The sequence below is a fragment of the Oncorhynchus clarkii genome, chromosome 25, assembly GCF_045791955.1.
Source record: "Oncorhynchus clarkii lewisi isolate Uvic-CL-2024 chromosome 25, UVic_Ocla_1.0, whole genome shotgun sequence".
In the NCBI taxonomy this organism is placed as follows: Eukaryota; Metazoa; Chordata; class Actinopteri; order Salmoniformes; family Salmonidae; genus Oncorhynchus; species Oncorhynchus clarkii.
Window position 1 is genome coordinate 13,461,195 of NC_092171.1, and position 15,828 is coordinate 13,477,022.

The window sequence follows — 15,828 nt, forward strand, 5'->3', positions numbered from 1 at the left end:
CAATTGACCCAATTGGCCAGATAAATCCATAGAACTTGATATTTGATGTTTTGTCAAGAAATGCTCAAAAGGCGTAATAACAAGATGTGAGTAGCGTGGAAGGATATTCAGTCAAGTGGACCTACGAGAGCTAGGATTTGAGACATTCACAGAAGTCCAGCCAATCATCTTGGATGTTCCAGAGAATCTGAACTACCCACGATAAACAAACAAAAAACCACGGTGGTTTGAAAACACAAAACCAAACAATGCCACTGAAAGTTTTAGTGATTATTTGGTCTATAAAAACACATTTTTGTCATCATGTCTGTTGAAATACCTTCTGTCAGAGACCGTCTGTCAGATATACAGTATTCATTAGAGTACCGAAAAGTTGTGCCAATCTGCCAGATTGTGTCCAGACAGTTGATTGTGTTCCTGCTCTACCCCATCCCCCTCTCCACCCCTCCAGGGTGTTCAGTCAATGCCATAGCAGACCTGGTCTTCCTGGTGGATGGCTCCTGGAGCGTTGGCAGGGAAAACTTCAAGCACATCCGCAGCTTCATCAGTGCTATGGCTGGGGCCTTTGACATCGGAGAGGATAAGACCAGGGTGGCTGTGGTCCAGTACAGCACAGACACCCGCACTGAGTTCCTCCTCAACCGCCACTCCAAACGAGGAGAGCTGCTCAGAGCCATCAACACCCTGCCCTACAAGGGAGGAAACACAATGACAGGTATACATGATAGGTGGGACTAGACAGCATGGATATACAGTACTGCCGATATTTTGTAAATTCTCGCTGGACTGAATCCTAACTTGAGATCTGTGTGTGTAACTAGAACATTGGTGCAAGTCTTCCGTTGATTGAGGTACATGTTTTGGTTACGCGCTTGTTCTCAAGGTAGGATTTTGCCCACAGACAGTAAATGTTATAATAAGCAAAAATGTTTTAAGAAACGCTATTTTCTTAAAGGTTTAATATGTTACACTCTGTGTCTAGGGGACGCCTTGGACTACCTGCTGAAAAACATCTTTACGGAGGCGGCCGGCGCCAGGAAAGGCTTTCCGAAGATAGCCATGATCATCACAGATGGAAAATCCCAGGACCCAGTGGAGGAGTACGCTAAACGACTCAGGAACATTGGAGTGGAAGTATTTGCTTTAGGTACTGTGTGTTTTACCTCTGAATGCTAATCTCTCTTGAGAACATCTCTATAATGCTTTTAGTTTTTGAATGCCTGGAAATCCTGGAGATTCCGTAGTGGCTGATTTCCACAGTACTCCATTTGTCAGGCTAACTTCTGAGATGTTTTTCACCATTTAGGCATCAAAGGAGCAGATGAGGATGAACTGAAGGAAATGGCCTCAACTCCCCACAGCACACATGTCTACAACGTACCTAACTTTGATATGATCAAGGCAGTGCAGCAGAAGCTCATCATGCAGGTGTGCTCCGGTGTGGAAGACCAGCTCAACTCTCTAGTGAGCGGAGATGATGGTAAGACATTATAGATGATTCATTACATCACATTTCCGTTGATTGATTTAAATCGTCACATATTTCAAGTACATTGTCTATGGGCGGTCAGTGTAACAAATCGACAACAACTATGTAACTGTAAATGTATTGTTAAAGTGTTTCCCAACCATACTACAGTACATTCCAACCTCAACAGTGTTTATTTGTTGTGTCTCTAGTGGTGGAACCGGCCTCTAACCTCCAGGTGCTTGAGATCTCCTCAAAGTCCATGAGGGTGACTTGGGATGCCTCTCTAGGGGAGATCACGGGCTACAAGCTGACCCTGATGCCCATGATGACTGGGATGAAGCGCCAGGTTGTATATGTGGGGCCCACCCAGACCACTGTCAACATCCGGGACCTGTCCCCAGAGACCGAGTACGAGATCAGCCTGTTCGCCCTGAATGGCCTGACCCCCAGCGACGCTGTCCTGGCCATGGAGAAGACTCAGCCCGTTAAGGTGTCATTGGGTGAGATAAAGCTCTGTAACAGCATATCAGTGATCCAGTACCTCACTCACTCGCTCACTGAAATATTACATTGTTGCTTTAAAAACAAAAGCAAATCACGATGTAGACCATATACAGATGGTATCTAATGTCCTTCCCTCCCCAGAATGCTCTCTTGGAGTGGACGTACAGGCTGACGTGGTCCTGCTGGTTGATGGCTCCTACAGTATCGGATTACAAAACTTTGCCAAGGTCAGAGCTTTCCTGGAGGTCCTGGTCAACTCCTTCGACGTCGGGCTCGACAAGATCCGGCTCAGCTTAGTCCAGTACAGCAGAGACCCCCACACAGAGTTCGCCCTGAACACTTATAATGACATTGCTTCAGTGGTCAAGGCTGTCCGGACGTTCCCCTACCGAGGAGGCTCCACCAACACGGGCAAGGCCATGAACTACGTCAGAGAGAAGATCTTTATCCCCACCCGAGGATCTCGCAACAGTGTCCCGCGTGTCATGGTCCTCATCACTGACGGGAAGTCCTCTGACTCCTTCAAGGACGCTGCAACCAACCTGAGGAATATAGATGTGGAGATCTTTGCTGTGGGTGTGAAGGACGCTGTGAGGTCCGAGTTGGAAGCCATTGCTAACACCCCGGCAGCCACCCATGTGTACACTGTGGAGGACTTTGATGCTTTCCAGAGGATCTCCAAGGAGCTCACCCAGTCCATCTGCCTGAGGATCGAACAGGAGCTCCTCAACATCAAGAAGAGGAGTGAGTAGCCATTTAACATACCCTTATAACAAAAGGCCAGGGTTTTCTCGGTCTGGGCATGTGGTCAACTCCTAGGCCTACTCATAACACATACCCCTGTTTGAAGTTGAGCATGCTTACCATGGACCATACATGTGCCTGTAACTATAGCTATATAACCATACATTCTGGTTAACTTTAGTGGCAGCCGCTAAATTACCTCAAACTCCAGACAGTCTATTGTAATCAGTTATTTGCGATGTGGTACAGCAGGTCAAACTGAGCGGTGCTACTGAAATAGTGATGTCACGATGTAACTACATCTGCACAGCACAAAAAGGCTGTGTAATTATCTTCATCTCTTAATTCCCAATGCCTTGGGTCTGTTTCAGGCAGGCACAAGCGAGACATATTCATTGTTTTAACTTTCCCTGACTGATCACGCTGCCTCAAATACCACAGAACCATATGCCTGCATCTCAGGGGAGCCCGTTACACCATTTGTCTTTGTTTACTGTTTTTAAACACTATAGTAACTGACTGGATACTTTTATTCTGACCTAATTGTCCTGCTAATTCAAAGGCCACCTGTCTCTGAAAGTCAGCGGGACTGTGGATGGTTTTCAACACCATGGTAGCATGACATGAGTTTCTCCGCTGCACATATTGGTAATGATCCCCCTGTCACAAGAACACAGAACATTTAGGCATTGGCAATGTCCAGGGGTTTGTAATATAAATGTGTTGCAACCTTGTCGACTGAATGCATACTGCTAGCATACGAGGAGTGTTTTCTATGGCTAAGACACTCATGAAAAAGAAATGTTCAGAGATGGAACTGTGAACAAAGTTGAATGAGTTTTTCTGAAGGAATGAGATATATAGCTCGGCTTAATGTTACCAAAAGCCATTATGATGACATTGTCTATGAGGACAAAACAGAAACCAGCCATTTAATTGTGTTTTATCCCGCTCGTCAGGTCTGATTGCACCCAGGGACCTGGAGTTCTCTGAGGTGACGTCTAGAAGCTTCCGTGCCACCTGGGCCACCGATGCCACCAACGTCATGTCCTACCTGGTGCGTTTCCGTAAGGCCGAGGACATCACTGAGGATTACATCTCCCTGGCTGTGCCAGCCGACACCACCAGTACAATCTTGCCACACCTCACTCCCCTCACCACCTACGAGGTCAACGTGTTCGCCCAGTATGACAAAGGAGACAGTTTCCCTCTGTCGGGGGAGGAGACCACTCTGGAAGGTAAGGGGTTGAAGGCGTACACGTTCAGGGGTTTCACAGCATAAGCAAGTGAAGAGATTTATGTTTTAGTGCTTTAGTTTTTTTCACAAGAAACCTACATGGCTTCTTTAGATGCAAAATCATTCAATAGGTTATCCAGAATATTTATTCTTAAAAGTTATATTGACAAGCTACTGCTAAACAAAACCTAAACATTCTCCATTCCAGAGCAAGGGACTGTGCGGGGACTGAGTGTGTCTGAAGAGACCACGGACAGTTTCCGGGTGTCATGGCTGGCGGCGCCAGGGCCCGTGGTGAGGTACCGGTTGTCCTATGTCCCCTTGACGGGGGGAGGAGAGAGGCTGGAGGCCCAGACCAACGGACCTGACACCACCATCGTGCTCCAGGAGCTGTTCCCTATCACCACCTACCGCGTGTCTGTGTCTGCAGAGTACACCTCCGGCCTGGGAGACGAGATGCAGGTGGACGGAACCACCAAGGAAGGTCAGTAAGTTAGCCAGCATGGCTGCTAACATTTAAATTCCTTACCTGTAGCTAATGCAGTTTTTTAATTTACTATACAGTAAATAAGTGAAGATGCAGTAATTGGTTGACCTCTATGTCTTTTCCCCCTCAGTCCGTGGTTCTCCCCGTGATCTCCGCGTCTTCAACGAGACCGTGTCCAGCATGATGGTGTCATGGCGGGCCGCTCCCGGGAATGTCCTCCAGTACCGCGTGGCCTTCAAACCAGCCGACGGCACCGGGGAGAGGAAGGAAATTGCCGTGAAGGGAGACACCACCGTGGCCCTGCTGAAGAACCTCCAGCCTGCTACTGAATATGAGCTGTTTGTCAGTGCCCGCTACACCTCTGGGCTGGGAGACCCCCTCCTGGGTACAGGCACCACCCTGGAAGGTACAGGAACAACCTTCTTGTGTCTGTCTTTATTACGACTGTCTGCTCTTTGGCTGCTTTGAAGAATGGGGGTTGTGTTTCTTTGACAGCTGATGTGAGCGAGAGTGTGAAAAATAGCTTGAGGCCATCTTCAAAGTGAGTGTCTATACTGGCCATCTCTGTGTACTGCATAGTGTCCTGCTCCACTTTTAAAGACTGAAAGAAGTATAGTGCCATTAATTGTGTATGCCTCTGTTTCTTAACCTTCCATTCTTTGTAAAGGGAAAATTGTCTTCTTTTTTTAAAAATGTTCTTTGTTTTCGGAGTGCGATGTGAAAGTCTTTAGAAAAACATACTGCCCTAGAAATCCTTCCTAGATATCTCAGGATCCCTCTTCTCTGACTCAGTGTATAAGGGAAACTGTGCAAAATCTGGAATGTGGAGCTTTATGTCATTCCTGTGGCTCAGACAGAGTGTAGGTTAGTTCTGCTTTTACCGCCCATGAAGCTGGAAGAGATGGAAATGAGTAGGGGTACTCTCGTAAACCTATCAAATCTGGAACAGCCAACACATGCCATGCTAGGCTAGCTCATGCAGTTTTATACACTCCGGGGACATATGGTTTATTCAAGATTATTTTATTTGGCACATGGGGAGTTGTTTAACAATTCTTCGATATCACTTTAACGATTTGTAAACCATTTGGATTAGCAATGCTGCTGAGCAGAGACGGCTACCTCTGCTATTCTGCTAACTAAGATCCTCAACCATAGAGTTTGATGCATGCGTAGGCCTACGTCTTCAAGAATCTAAATGAACAGCATTAGCCAACATTTACCAAACCCTTTGAAGACTATACCCCTCTCTCTAACCCTAGGGGATAGTGTTAGAAAACTGACCATTATTCAGGACTGACATGTAGTGAATTAGTGTGGAGGGACATCTGTTAGTGCTATATAGGCTTTTCAGTAGGCAGCTCTGCCTAGAGGAAAACCTTCAAGCCATGGCAGCAGGGGGTTATGGTCCGGGTCACGCTAGCTTGGTTCCCAGGGCGCCCAACAACCACAAAGACCCCTGTATCCTACAAGCCAGAACTACACGCCTCCACAATCCATTCTGCTCACTGCAGCCCAATCACAGGTCTCTGGATAGCTTCATGACATTAGTGGAGTTCCATCCTGAGGGTGGTCTAGGAGAGAAAGCTCTGGGGAAGGGGGGCTCAAATAGGACTGGGGTCAGGCACTCAGGATGTATGTGCTGTGCTTTAGTTTGGTTTGGGGGTCAGTAGTATGTAGTATGTAATGTTTGGACTAGAGATATATAGTCCTTGTCACACGAATTAAAGATCACTCGAATGGAAATTAATTGAGGGCAGAGAGGAAAAAAAGATTTAGCAGTGATAGAACTTCAACCCTAACTGGCTCTGAGCAGAATCCAGCCTTCTCCCTTTAGTGTCCCCTATCTCATTCAGAGGCCAAGTTGAAAGCAGGTAGTGGATACCAAATGTGAACCATTTCAGGAAACTAGGTGTATGTCGTAGGTCACTACTTTACAGGAGAGCCGCTTGAACATAAACTTGATTTTTTTTAATAAAGGTGCATTTTTTTTGGCAGAAATGCCTTCTTGAACATGTGAACTCTCATGTGCCTTAAAACTTCTTAGGGCTGAGATCCCGCTAATGGGATCGATATGACAACAGCCAGTGAAAGTGCAGGGCACCAAATTCAAAACAACAGAAATCCCATAATCACAATTCCTCAAACATAGAAGTATTTCACACCATTTTAAAGATACACTACTTGTTAATCCCACCACAGTCTCCGATTTCAAATAGGCTTTACGGCGAAAGCACCACAAACAATTATGTTAGGTCAGAGCCAAGTCACAGAAAAACACAGCCATTTTTCCAACCAAAGAGAGGAGTCACAAAAATCCGAAATAGAGATAGAATTAATCACTAACCTTTGATGATCTTCATCAGATGACACTCATAGGACTTCATGTTACACAATACATGTATATTTTGTTCGATAAAGTTATATATATTTATATATATTTATATGTATTTATATATATATATATTTTTAAAAATTTTTATATAAAAAAAATCTCAGTATACATTGGCGCGTTATGTTCAGTAGTTCCAAATACATCCGGTGATTTTGCAGAGAGCCACATCAATTTACAGAAATTCTCATAATAAATGTTGATGAAAATACAAGTGTTATGCATGGAACTTCAAATACACTTCTCCTTAATGCAACCACTGTGTCAGATTTCAAAATAGCTTTCCGGAAACAGCAAACCATGCAATAATCTATAGACCTAAGCTCATTACCATAACGCAACGTTAACTATTCATGAAAATCGCAAATGAAATGAAATAAATATGCTATCTTCTCAGAATGCACTCCCAGGAATCCCAGCCTTTTGTTAATGTCCAAATTTATGTCCAAATAGCTACTTTTGTTAGCTGGTTTTCAAAATATGCTTTTCAAGCGCCATAGGAAAACAATCAAAAAGTTTGTTACAGTCCATAGAAACATGTCAAACGATGTATAGAACCAATCTTTAGGATGTTTTTAACATAAATCTTCAATAATGTTCCAACCAGAGAATTCCTTTGTCTGTAGAAAAGCTACCTCTCACGTGAACGAGCATCAACAGTAGCTAGCTAGCGTAGCATTTAGCGTTAGCATTAGCGTTAGCATTTAGCAGGCAACTATCACAAAAACAAGTAAAGCCTTCAAATAAAATAACTTACCTTTGAAGAACTTCAGAGTGTTTTCTATCCAAATATACTAATAATATGCGTATATTAGCAACTGGGACTGAGTAGCAGGCAGTTTACTCTGGGCACCTCTGAGCACCTTATTCATCCAAGCTACTCAATCCTGCCCCAGCCATAAGAAGTTTTAATAACAAACTTGTATGCCGTTTGTAAATATAAATAAAATTGTTAAATTACGAGCCTAGTTGGTTTAGCCAAAGAAAAATCAGCAACCTTTCTGCTAGCCATGATTGGCTGAGATAATGAGTGGGCTGGACATGCCGAAAGATGAGTTTGGATTGGTCTGCCATATAGGATGCTTCTGTCTATTTGAGCTGGTCAGTATGTCTAGGTAATTCTCTCTAACGCGGCTTTTTTAAATGTATCGTGTAGGAAAACTGCTCAAGTCTAATGTCAAGTTAAGGTGTACCGTTAGCTAGCTAATGTTATGTGTATGTTCTCCACTTTCTGGAGGACTGAGTTTTGAAATCAGTTGAATTCAAGTATGATAGCTAAGGAGATGGAGAAAACACCAGTCTAGCTTGGGTGCTTGACTGCCGTTGTGAGGTCAGAACACTTGGATCAACCCTACTCCTCAGCCAGAGCGTCCAGTGTGCGCGTAATGTTCAATGAGCTCTTCTTTCATTTGTGTCTGGAAGTAGCTAGCAAGTTAGCTTGAGTGCCTGACTGCTTTTTAATTTTTTTTGTTATTATTATTATGAACAAAACAAATACAAAACAGAAATATACAAACAAGAGTACATAAACCTAACAGACAGGGGTAGATCAGATCGAGATCCGTTTTCAATTTGTTAAAATGTTTTATGGTACGTATGGCTTTTTAATTGTTTTTGCACTTTTTAATTGTTTTACACTTACTGATACACCCACTTCATTTTATGGATAAAGAATCTGCCATGAAAAATAAACAAATTAACAATGAAAGTTAAATCAGGGTCCATTTAATTTGGATCAAAATAAAACATAATATCGGAGTCTTTCAAATTAACATTAATAGTAGTTTATTTTAAAATAAAATCTTCTAACTCACTTACATCTTCTTGCAAAAGAACAGTCCCAAAATAAATAGTCAAGAGTCTCTGGGTCACAACCACAAAATACACATTTGTCAATAGCTATTTTGAATCTGTGTATAATAAAGGTCTTTACAGGGGTGCTTGACTGCTGTTGTTAGTACAGAACGCTCGGATCAACCCTTAAAGTGATGGGTGGGGCAAAAGCTTAAGATGGTGTGAACGATGCTGAATGGGTGTAGACGAAGAAGGGCTCTCCAGTAGTAGTACCAGGCCATTTTCTCAAATGTGAGTTTATCAACTTTCAAAGCAAAACTACTTTCCAATTGTTCCTCAGCTGTAGTGTATGATATACTATGTTGTAGCTCTGAGTCTCTAATTTTATCCAATGTAAAAAACACAATTTCAAATTTTGTTACATAAGACCGATTTGAGCCTGTCACAAATGGTCTCTTCTCTTAAAAGCAGTTTGAGCCCTCTACACATCAAAGCTTATATCATTCATCATGACCAAACTGTGGAGTCCTTGTCTCTCAATGTCACCTCCTACCTAAATGACAACATGTCTAGCAGATCAAATGGCTTCTACACAAGGGAATATCAGAAGCCTTCTCGTGCACTAGAGGACAATGGAGAGGTGTCCTACTATGAAGTATCATGTAGCTATTTTCAGTTCACATGCTGAATGGTGCACATTCATTCTTTCCCCATGGGACTCTCCTGCCTGAGGCAACCTTCTCCCCCTTCTTTGACAACAAAACTGACCTCATGTGTCCACCTCTGGACCTCCAGCCTGGGAATGGTCAGAAGGTCAGAAGTCAGATGCTGAGATTCCATGACATGGTCAGTTATGCTGACTCATTAGCCTTAGCCTCCCACCAGAATAGAACCAGTGTCTGGGCTCCATGACAAAGCATTTGGTCTGGTTACAGCAGGACAGCTTGACGTCAGAAAAACAGGCCAACACTGATCTCGTTGTTTAGGGGGCCACAGACTTCCAGTCATCCACTGTGTGAGTTAGCCTATGTAGGCGGACCTGGAGAACCCGGAGGCACAGTCAGGCTGTATGGTAGAGAATGCTAACAGGATGATGGAGACAATATAGCGCCCCCTGTGGCAAGCTTCTGCCACTGCTCCAAAACCGCCATAAAAAAGCCAGACTACGGTTTGCAACTGCACATGGGGACAAAGATCGTACTACTTGGAGAAATGTCCTTTGGTCTGATGAAACAAAAATAGAACTGTTTGGCCATAATGCCCATCGTTATGTTTGGAGGAAAAAGGGGGATGCTTGCAAGACGAAGAACACCATCCCAACAGTGAAGCATGGGGGTGGCAGCATCATGTTGTGGGGGCGCTTTGCTGCAGGAGGGACTGGTGCACTTCACAAAATAGATGGCATCATGAGGAAATACAATTATGTGGATATATTGAAGCAACATCTCAAGACATCAATCAGGAAGTTAAAGCTCGGTCGCAAATGGATCTTCCAAATGGACAATGACCCCAAGCATACTTCCAAAGTTGTGGCAAAATGGCTTAAGGACAACCGAGTCAATATGTTGGAGTGGCCATCACAAAGCCCTGACCTCAATCCTATAGAACATTTGTGGGCAGAACTGAAAAAGCGTGTGCGAGCAAGGAGGCCTACAAACCTGACTTAGTTACACCAGCTCTGTCAGGAGGAATGGGCCAAAATTCACCCAACTTGTTGTGGGAAGCTTGTGGAAGGCTACCCGAAAAGTTTGACCCAAGTTAAACAATTTAAAGGCAATGCTGCCAAAAACGAATTGAGTTTATGTAAACTTCTGGGAATGTGATGAAAGAAATAAAAGCTGAAATAAATCATTCTCTCTACTATTATTCTGACATTTCACATTCTTAAAATAAAGTGGTGTTCCTAACTGACCTAAGACACAGAATCTTTACTAGGATTCAGTGTCAGGAATTGTGAAAAACTGAGTTTAAATGTATTTGGCTAAGGTGTATGTAAACTTCCGACTTCAACTGTAAACTTTTACTTATGTTTTGGGTAGGATGGCGAAAATATTTTTTCGATAAAATTATTGAAAACATGCCCTTTTAGTGTAAGAGCTGTTTGAAAAGACTGCCTGAAGTTTCAGCCTATTGAGGTGGGATGTTTTGGCCTGCCTGGTGACATCCCCAGGTGCTAAATTAGTTCATAGTCCAAGAAAAAAGAGAGTTCCTAACCTCTCTACCAATAACAGTAAGTTTAACATTTTCCTGTCCCCACTCAGACAACTCCCAGACAGTCCTCGCTAAATTATTGCTTGAGAAATTGCACTATATACAGTGAGCTCCAAAAGTATTGGGAGAGTGACAATAACTTTATTTTGTCTCTGTACTCCAGAACGTTGGATGTGAAGTGAGACAATGAGGTTAAAGCGCAGAATATCAGCTTTAATTTTAGGGTATTTTCATTCATATCGGGTGAACCGTTTAGAAATACAGCACCTTTTGTACATAGTGCCCCCATCTTATGGGACCAAAATTATTAGGACAAATTCACATACAGTGCATTCGGAAAGTATTCAAACCCCTTTGACATTTTCAACATTTTGTTACATTACAGCCTTATTCTAAAATGGATTAAAATAAACAATTTTCCTCATCAATCTACACACAATACCCCATAATGACAAAGTAAAAACAGGTCTTTAGAAACTTTTCAAAATGTATTTAAAAAAATTAATTAAAAAAAACATATTTACACAAGTATTCAGACCCTTTGCTATGATACTCGAAATTGAGCTCAGGTGCATCCTGTTTTCCATTGATCATCCCGAGATGTTTCTACGACTTGATTGGAGTCCACCTGTGGTAAATTCAATTGATTGGACATGATTTGGGAAAGGCACACACCTGTCTATATAAGGTCCCACAGCTGACAGTGCATGTACGTGCAAAAACTAAGCCATGAGGTCGAATGAATTGTCCGTACAAATCTGGGGAAGGCTACCAAAACATTTCAGCAGCATTGAAGGTCCCCAAGCACACAGTGGCCTCCATCATTCTTAATTGGAAGAAGTTTGGAACCACCAAGACTATTCCTAGAGGTGGCTGGCTAAACTGAGCAATCGTGGGAGAAGGGCATTGGTCAGGGAGGTGACCAAGAACTCGATGGTCACTCTGACAGAGCTCCAGAGATTCTCTGTGGAGATGGGAGAAGCTTCCAGTAAAGGCACATGACAGCCCGCTTGGAGTTTGCCAAAAGGCACCTTAAGGACTCTCCGAACATGAGAAATAAGATTATCTGGTCTGATGAAACGAAGATTGAACTATTTGGCCTGAATGTCAAGGATCATGTTGAGAGGAACCCTGGCACCATCCCTACAGTGAAGAATGGTGGTGGCAGCATCATGCTGTGGGGATGTTTTTCAGGGGAAGGGACTGGGAGACTAGTCAGGATCAAGGGAAAGATGAATGGAGCAAAGTGCAGTGAGATTCTTGATGAAAACCTTGCTGTTCTGTTGGAAGGTTCACCTTCCAACAGGACACAACCCTAAGCACACAACCAAGACAATGCAGGAGTGGCTTCGGGTCAAGTCTCTGAATGTCCTTGAGTGACCCAGCCAGAGCCCGGACTTGAACCCGATCGAACATCTCTGGAGAGACCTGAAAATAGCTGTGCAGCAACACTCCCCATCCAACCTGACAGAGCTTGAGAGGATCTGCAGAGAGGAATGGGAGAAACTCCCCAAATACAGGCGTGCCAAGCTTGTAGTGTCATACCCAAGAAGACTTGTGGCTGTAATCGCTGCCAAAGGTGCTTCAACAAAGTATTGAGTAAAGGGTCTGAATACTTATATAACTGTGATATTTAAATGTGAAATTAGCAAAAATGTCTAATAACCTGTTTTTGCTTTGTCATTATGGGGTATTGTGTGTAGACTATTTAATGCATTTTAGAATAAGGCTGTAATGAAACACAATGTGGAAAAACTCAAGGTGTCTGAATACTTTCCGAATGCACTGTATGTGTGTTAAGTCAAAAGTTTAATATTTGGTCCCATATTCCTAGCACACAGTGATTTCATCAAGCGTTTTACTCTATAAACTTGTTGGATGCATTTGCTGTTTGTTTTGGTTGTGTTTCAGATTATTTGGTGCCCAAACAGAAATTAATGGTAAATAATGTATTGTGTCATTTTGGAGTCACTTTTTTTGTAAACAAGACTAGAATATGTTTCTAAACACTTCTACATTAATGTGGATGCTACCATGATTACAGATAGTCCTGAATAAATCGTGAATAATGAGGAGTGAGAAAGTTGCAGATACACAAATATAAGACATGCTAACCTCTCACCATTACAATAACAGGGGAGGTTAGCATTTTTCATATAGGTTATACAAGCTTCAAAGCACAGCCATGAAAGGACATAGCTAGCTGGTGTGCAAGTAGCTGGAGAAGTAGTAAGCATTTTCAAGTAGTACGCATTTCATGGGCCACAGAGTGTGGCGTGAAACCCGGTGAATTCCAAGCCATTTGAGTTGATTTCCTTTCATGACGATCCCTTTGGAAACTGGGCTCTTGGCGGAGCGGTGGTTTGCCAGGCTCAGTGTCGCAGTGGAGCCAGTAGCGACTGTTTTCCTCCAGACGGATGGTCCTTCGAGGCGAAAGGGCAGAGCAGGGCATCCCTCACACGCAGGCGAACCCTGTGTCTTTACCATGGTCTGGCCTAGACAAATTCTAGGTGGACCAGGCTCCAGGGCAGTTACATGAAGGAACTGTAAATGGGAGTGCCAGGCCTATAATGGCACTTTGGAGGAATAGTGGGTTTGATGGATCCTCTTTAGACCAGCCATCTGGAAAGAGCTGATCTCAAACCAGACGGAACTAAACTGCTGATCTGTACATTTAAGTGAATATCTCCATTTCCAGTGGCGTTTCTTCTTCACCTGTGTGCTCAAGAAATAGAACAGTCTGTAGGCCGTTTGTCGGGCAATAAATCATGTACTGTATGAATGCAGTCAATGCATGCTATTATGTTAGATTGACAAGACCGCTATTTGAGCGTGTGAGCGGAGAGGGTGAGCTTTTCATGAATGCTCAGTCTCATAGCAGGTAGCACACATGGTGTACTTTTCCTAGCACCTGACTCATCCTCTTGACACATTCCAATTCAAGCCCAAACTCACAAGCCTTTTGGCAGTCAATTTGAAGGTTAGGTACATCAACAAACATGCCTTGGTTACAGGAAGCCCCTGGCTTGTCTACTCCTATACGTCAGTTAGTGAAGTATACAGATTAGGCTCTGTGTCTCAGTGATATAGTGAAGACCCATTGTGTTTGTCAGATCCGTTTCCTTATCGGGCTATTGGAGATTTGGGAGATTACCATGACAAATGTTTAGCCAAATTGCTGATGAATATGTGCTCTAAGTCATCCCTGGTTGATGGCTCCTTCCTCAGTACTCCCTTAATGCTTTTCTTTGGTTCGCTACACAGAGGCTAGGCCCAATTATGTAGTTACAAATCTAAGTCCTGCTAGCAATTGTTGGTTTCAAATGCAAGTTTAGCTAATTCCGACTGATCCGACTGATGAACTCAAAATGGCGCCGGCTAGCTGTCTAAGTCTGTGTTCCATGTGTTTCATTTGTGTGCTTTAGTGCTTGGTCAGACAAGGCCCTGTGACTGTGCTGTTCTCAAAGTACTGAGGGAAAGTGGGCCATTGTCTGCAGAAGCGATTATTGCGTGATGCGGTCCCTCTTGTTCAGCAGCACAGCCGGGAAAGTCAGTGGCCTCGCTCCTCAGCGCTTGACAGCAGCTCGCTGCACCCTGGATATAGGGGACTTGGCATCTACAGGGGCCACAGCACATTATCCTGGACAGGCCCTCCAAAATCTGTAATTCTCCGTTCATTCCTTGTTGAATTCAATACTCCTCATATCTGGAGCAGCTCTTTCTCTCTCTGTGCAACCCAAACTGCCTCGTTGGTGAATAGTGGTTGAATAGTGAACCCTGGGTTATTCATTTAGATTGATGACGTTTGATAACACAGAGAATCATGCTAGCTTCGTAGCCAAACCAGTCACTGAGGTGTCTCTTTACTGGCACACATTAACTACCTGATATCTGATTTGATATCTCTAGCTGTTCCCTCATTAGCAGTGTTAGGTCCAGGCTGTGTGCAGGTTACAGCAACAGCTTGGTCCTCTCCTGTCCTGTCCTGAGGTTGTGTGGGAGAGAGATGTGAGGTGGTCTTTCTCCCTGTGGTGAGTGAAATTTGTCTGCGCAGCCAGGCTGTGTTGAAGGAGCCCATCTCAGTAGGGGCGCCCAAAACAGCCAAAGATCTGTTGGCAGACAGCTGACACAGCTAACGCCACTGCAAATCCTTCTCCCGTAACTCAGCGTCTGCTACTTCCCACCCACCCCAATAGTCTCTCAGGAAAGAGAGAGATGTAGAGAAACAGAGAGCGAGAGAGAGCAACATCTGTGATTGTAGCAAACACACTTTAATGGATCAAGTTTCTTCTGTTTCGATGGAAAATGAAAGTGCTGCTAGACGCCCTAAACTGAACTGAGGGCTGGAATCGGGTGATTGGTTTCGCAGAGCTTTTTCCAAACCCTCAGATTATGAACAATGTAAATCACTGGTTTTAAAAACACCCCGAGGGGTTAAACAGAAATAGATCAGTGATTGTTGGTGGTTTATCGTTATACCAGCTCATTTATCCTGCTCAATAGAACACAGTCCCCCAGACTGCATCTGTCTGCCTTGAAATCATCAGCACCCACATGCAGACAAGCAACCACATCAACTAGCACCCCTGACACAAACTCTGCTGTGGTTCATTTGTCAAAGACTCTATGCACTAACACTGATATGTGAGATTAAGTTTCCCAGCTTCCTAAGGTTTTAACTCTGTCCCTTTCCCTTCACAGTCCTTGGCTCCCCTAAAGACCTGGTCACCAAAGACGTCACAGACAACAGCTTCGCTGTCTCTTGGACGGCGGCGCCCGGTAACGTGCGCTCATACCGGTTGAAGTGGAAGTCGCTGTACACGGAGGAGACAGGGGAGAAGTCCGTCCCCGGGGACGTAACGACCACTGTGCTTGAGGGGCTCACTCCGGAGACGCGCTACCAGGTCTCTGTGTACGCAGCCTACGGCAGGGGAGAGGGAGAGCCGCTCGTGGGTGCTGAGACCACAGATAGTAAGTCACTCCCTAAT

At 44.0% G+C, this 15,828-nt stretch overlaps 1 protein-coding gene across 1 annotated transcript in view; it reads left to right on the forward strand.

The window, feature by feature from the left end:
• Window positions 1-15,828, forward strand: part of LOC139383512 (collagen alpha-1(XII) chain-like) — a 71,937-nt gene that overhangs the window by 9,121 nt on the left and 46,988 nt on the right. Inside the window, exons 6-14 of the mRNA XM_071128077.1 lie at window positions 452-715; window positions 983-1,147; window positions 1,307-1,480; window positions 1,681-1,971; window positions 2,117-2,719; window positions 3,679-3,957; window positions 4,165-4,440; window positions 4,574-4,849; window positions 15,542-15,811. Coding sequence (XP_070984178.1) covers window positions 452-715; window positions 983-1,147; window positions 1,307-1,480; window positions 1,681-1,971; window positions 2,117-2,719; window positions 3,679-3,957; window positions 4,165-4,440; window positions 4,574-4,849; window positions 15,542-15,811 — 2,598 coding nt within the window. The remainder of the gene's footprint in view (window positions 1-451; window positions 716-982; window positions 1,148-1,306; window positions 1,481-1,680; window positions 1,972-2,116; window positions 2,720-3,678; window positions 3,958-4,164; window positions 4,441-4,573; window positions 4,850-15,541; window positions 15,812-15,828) is intronic.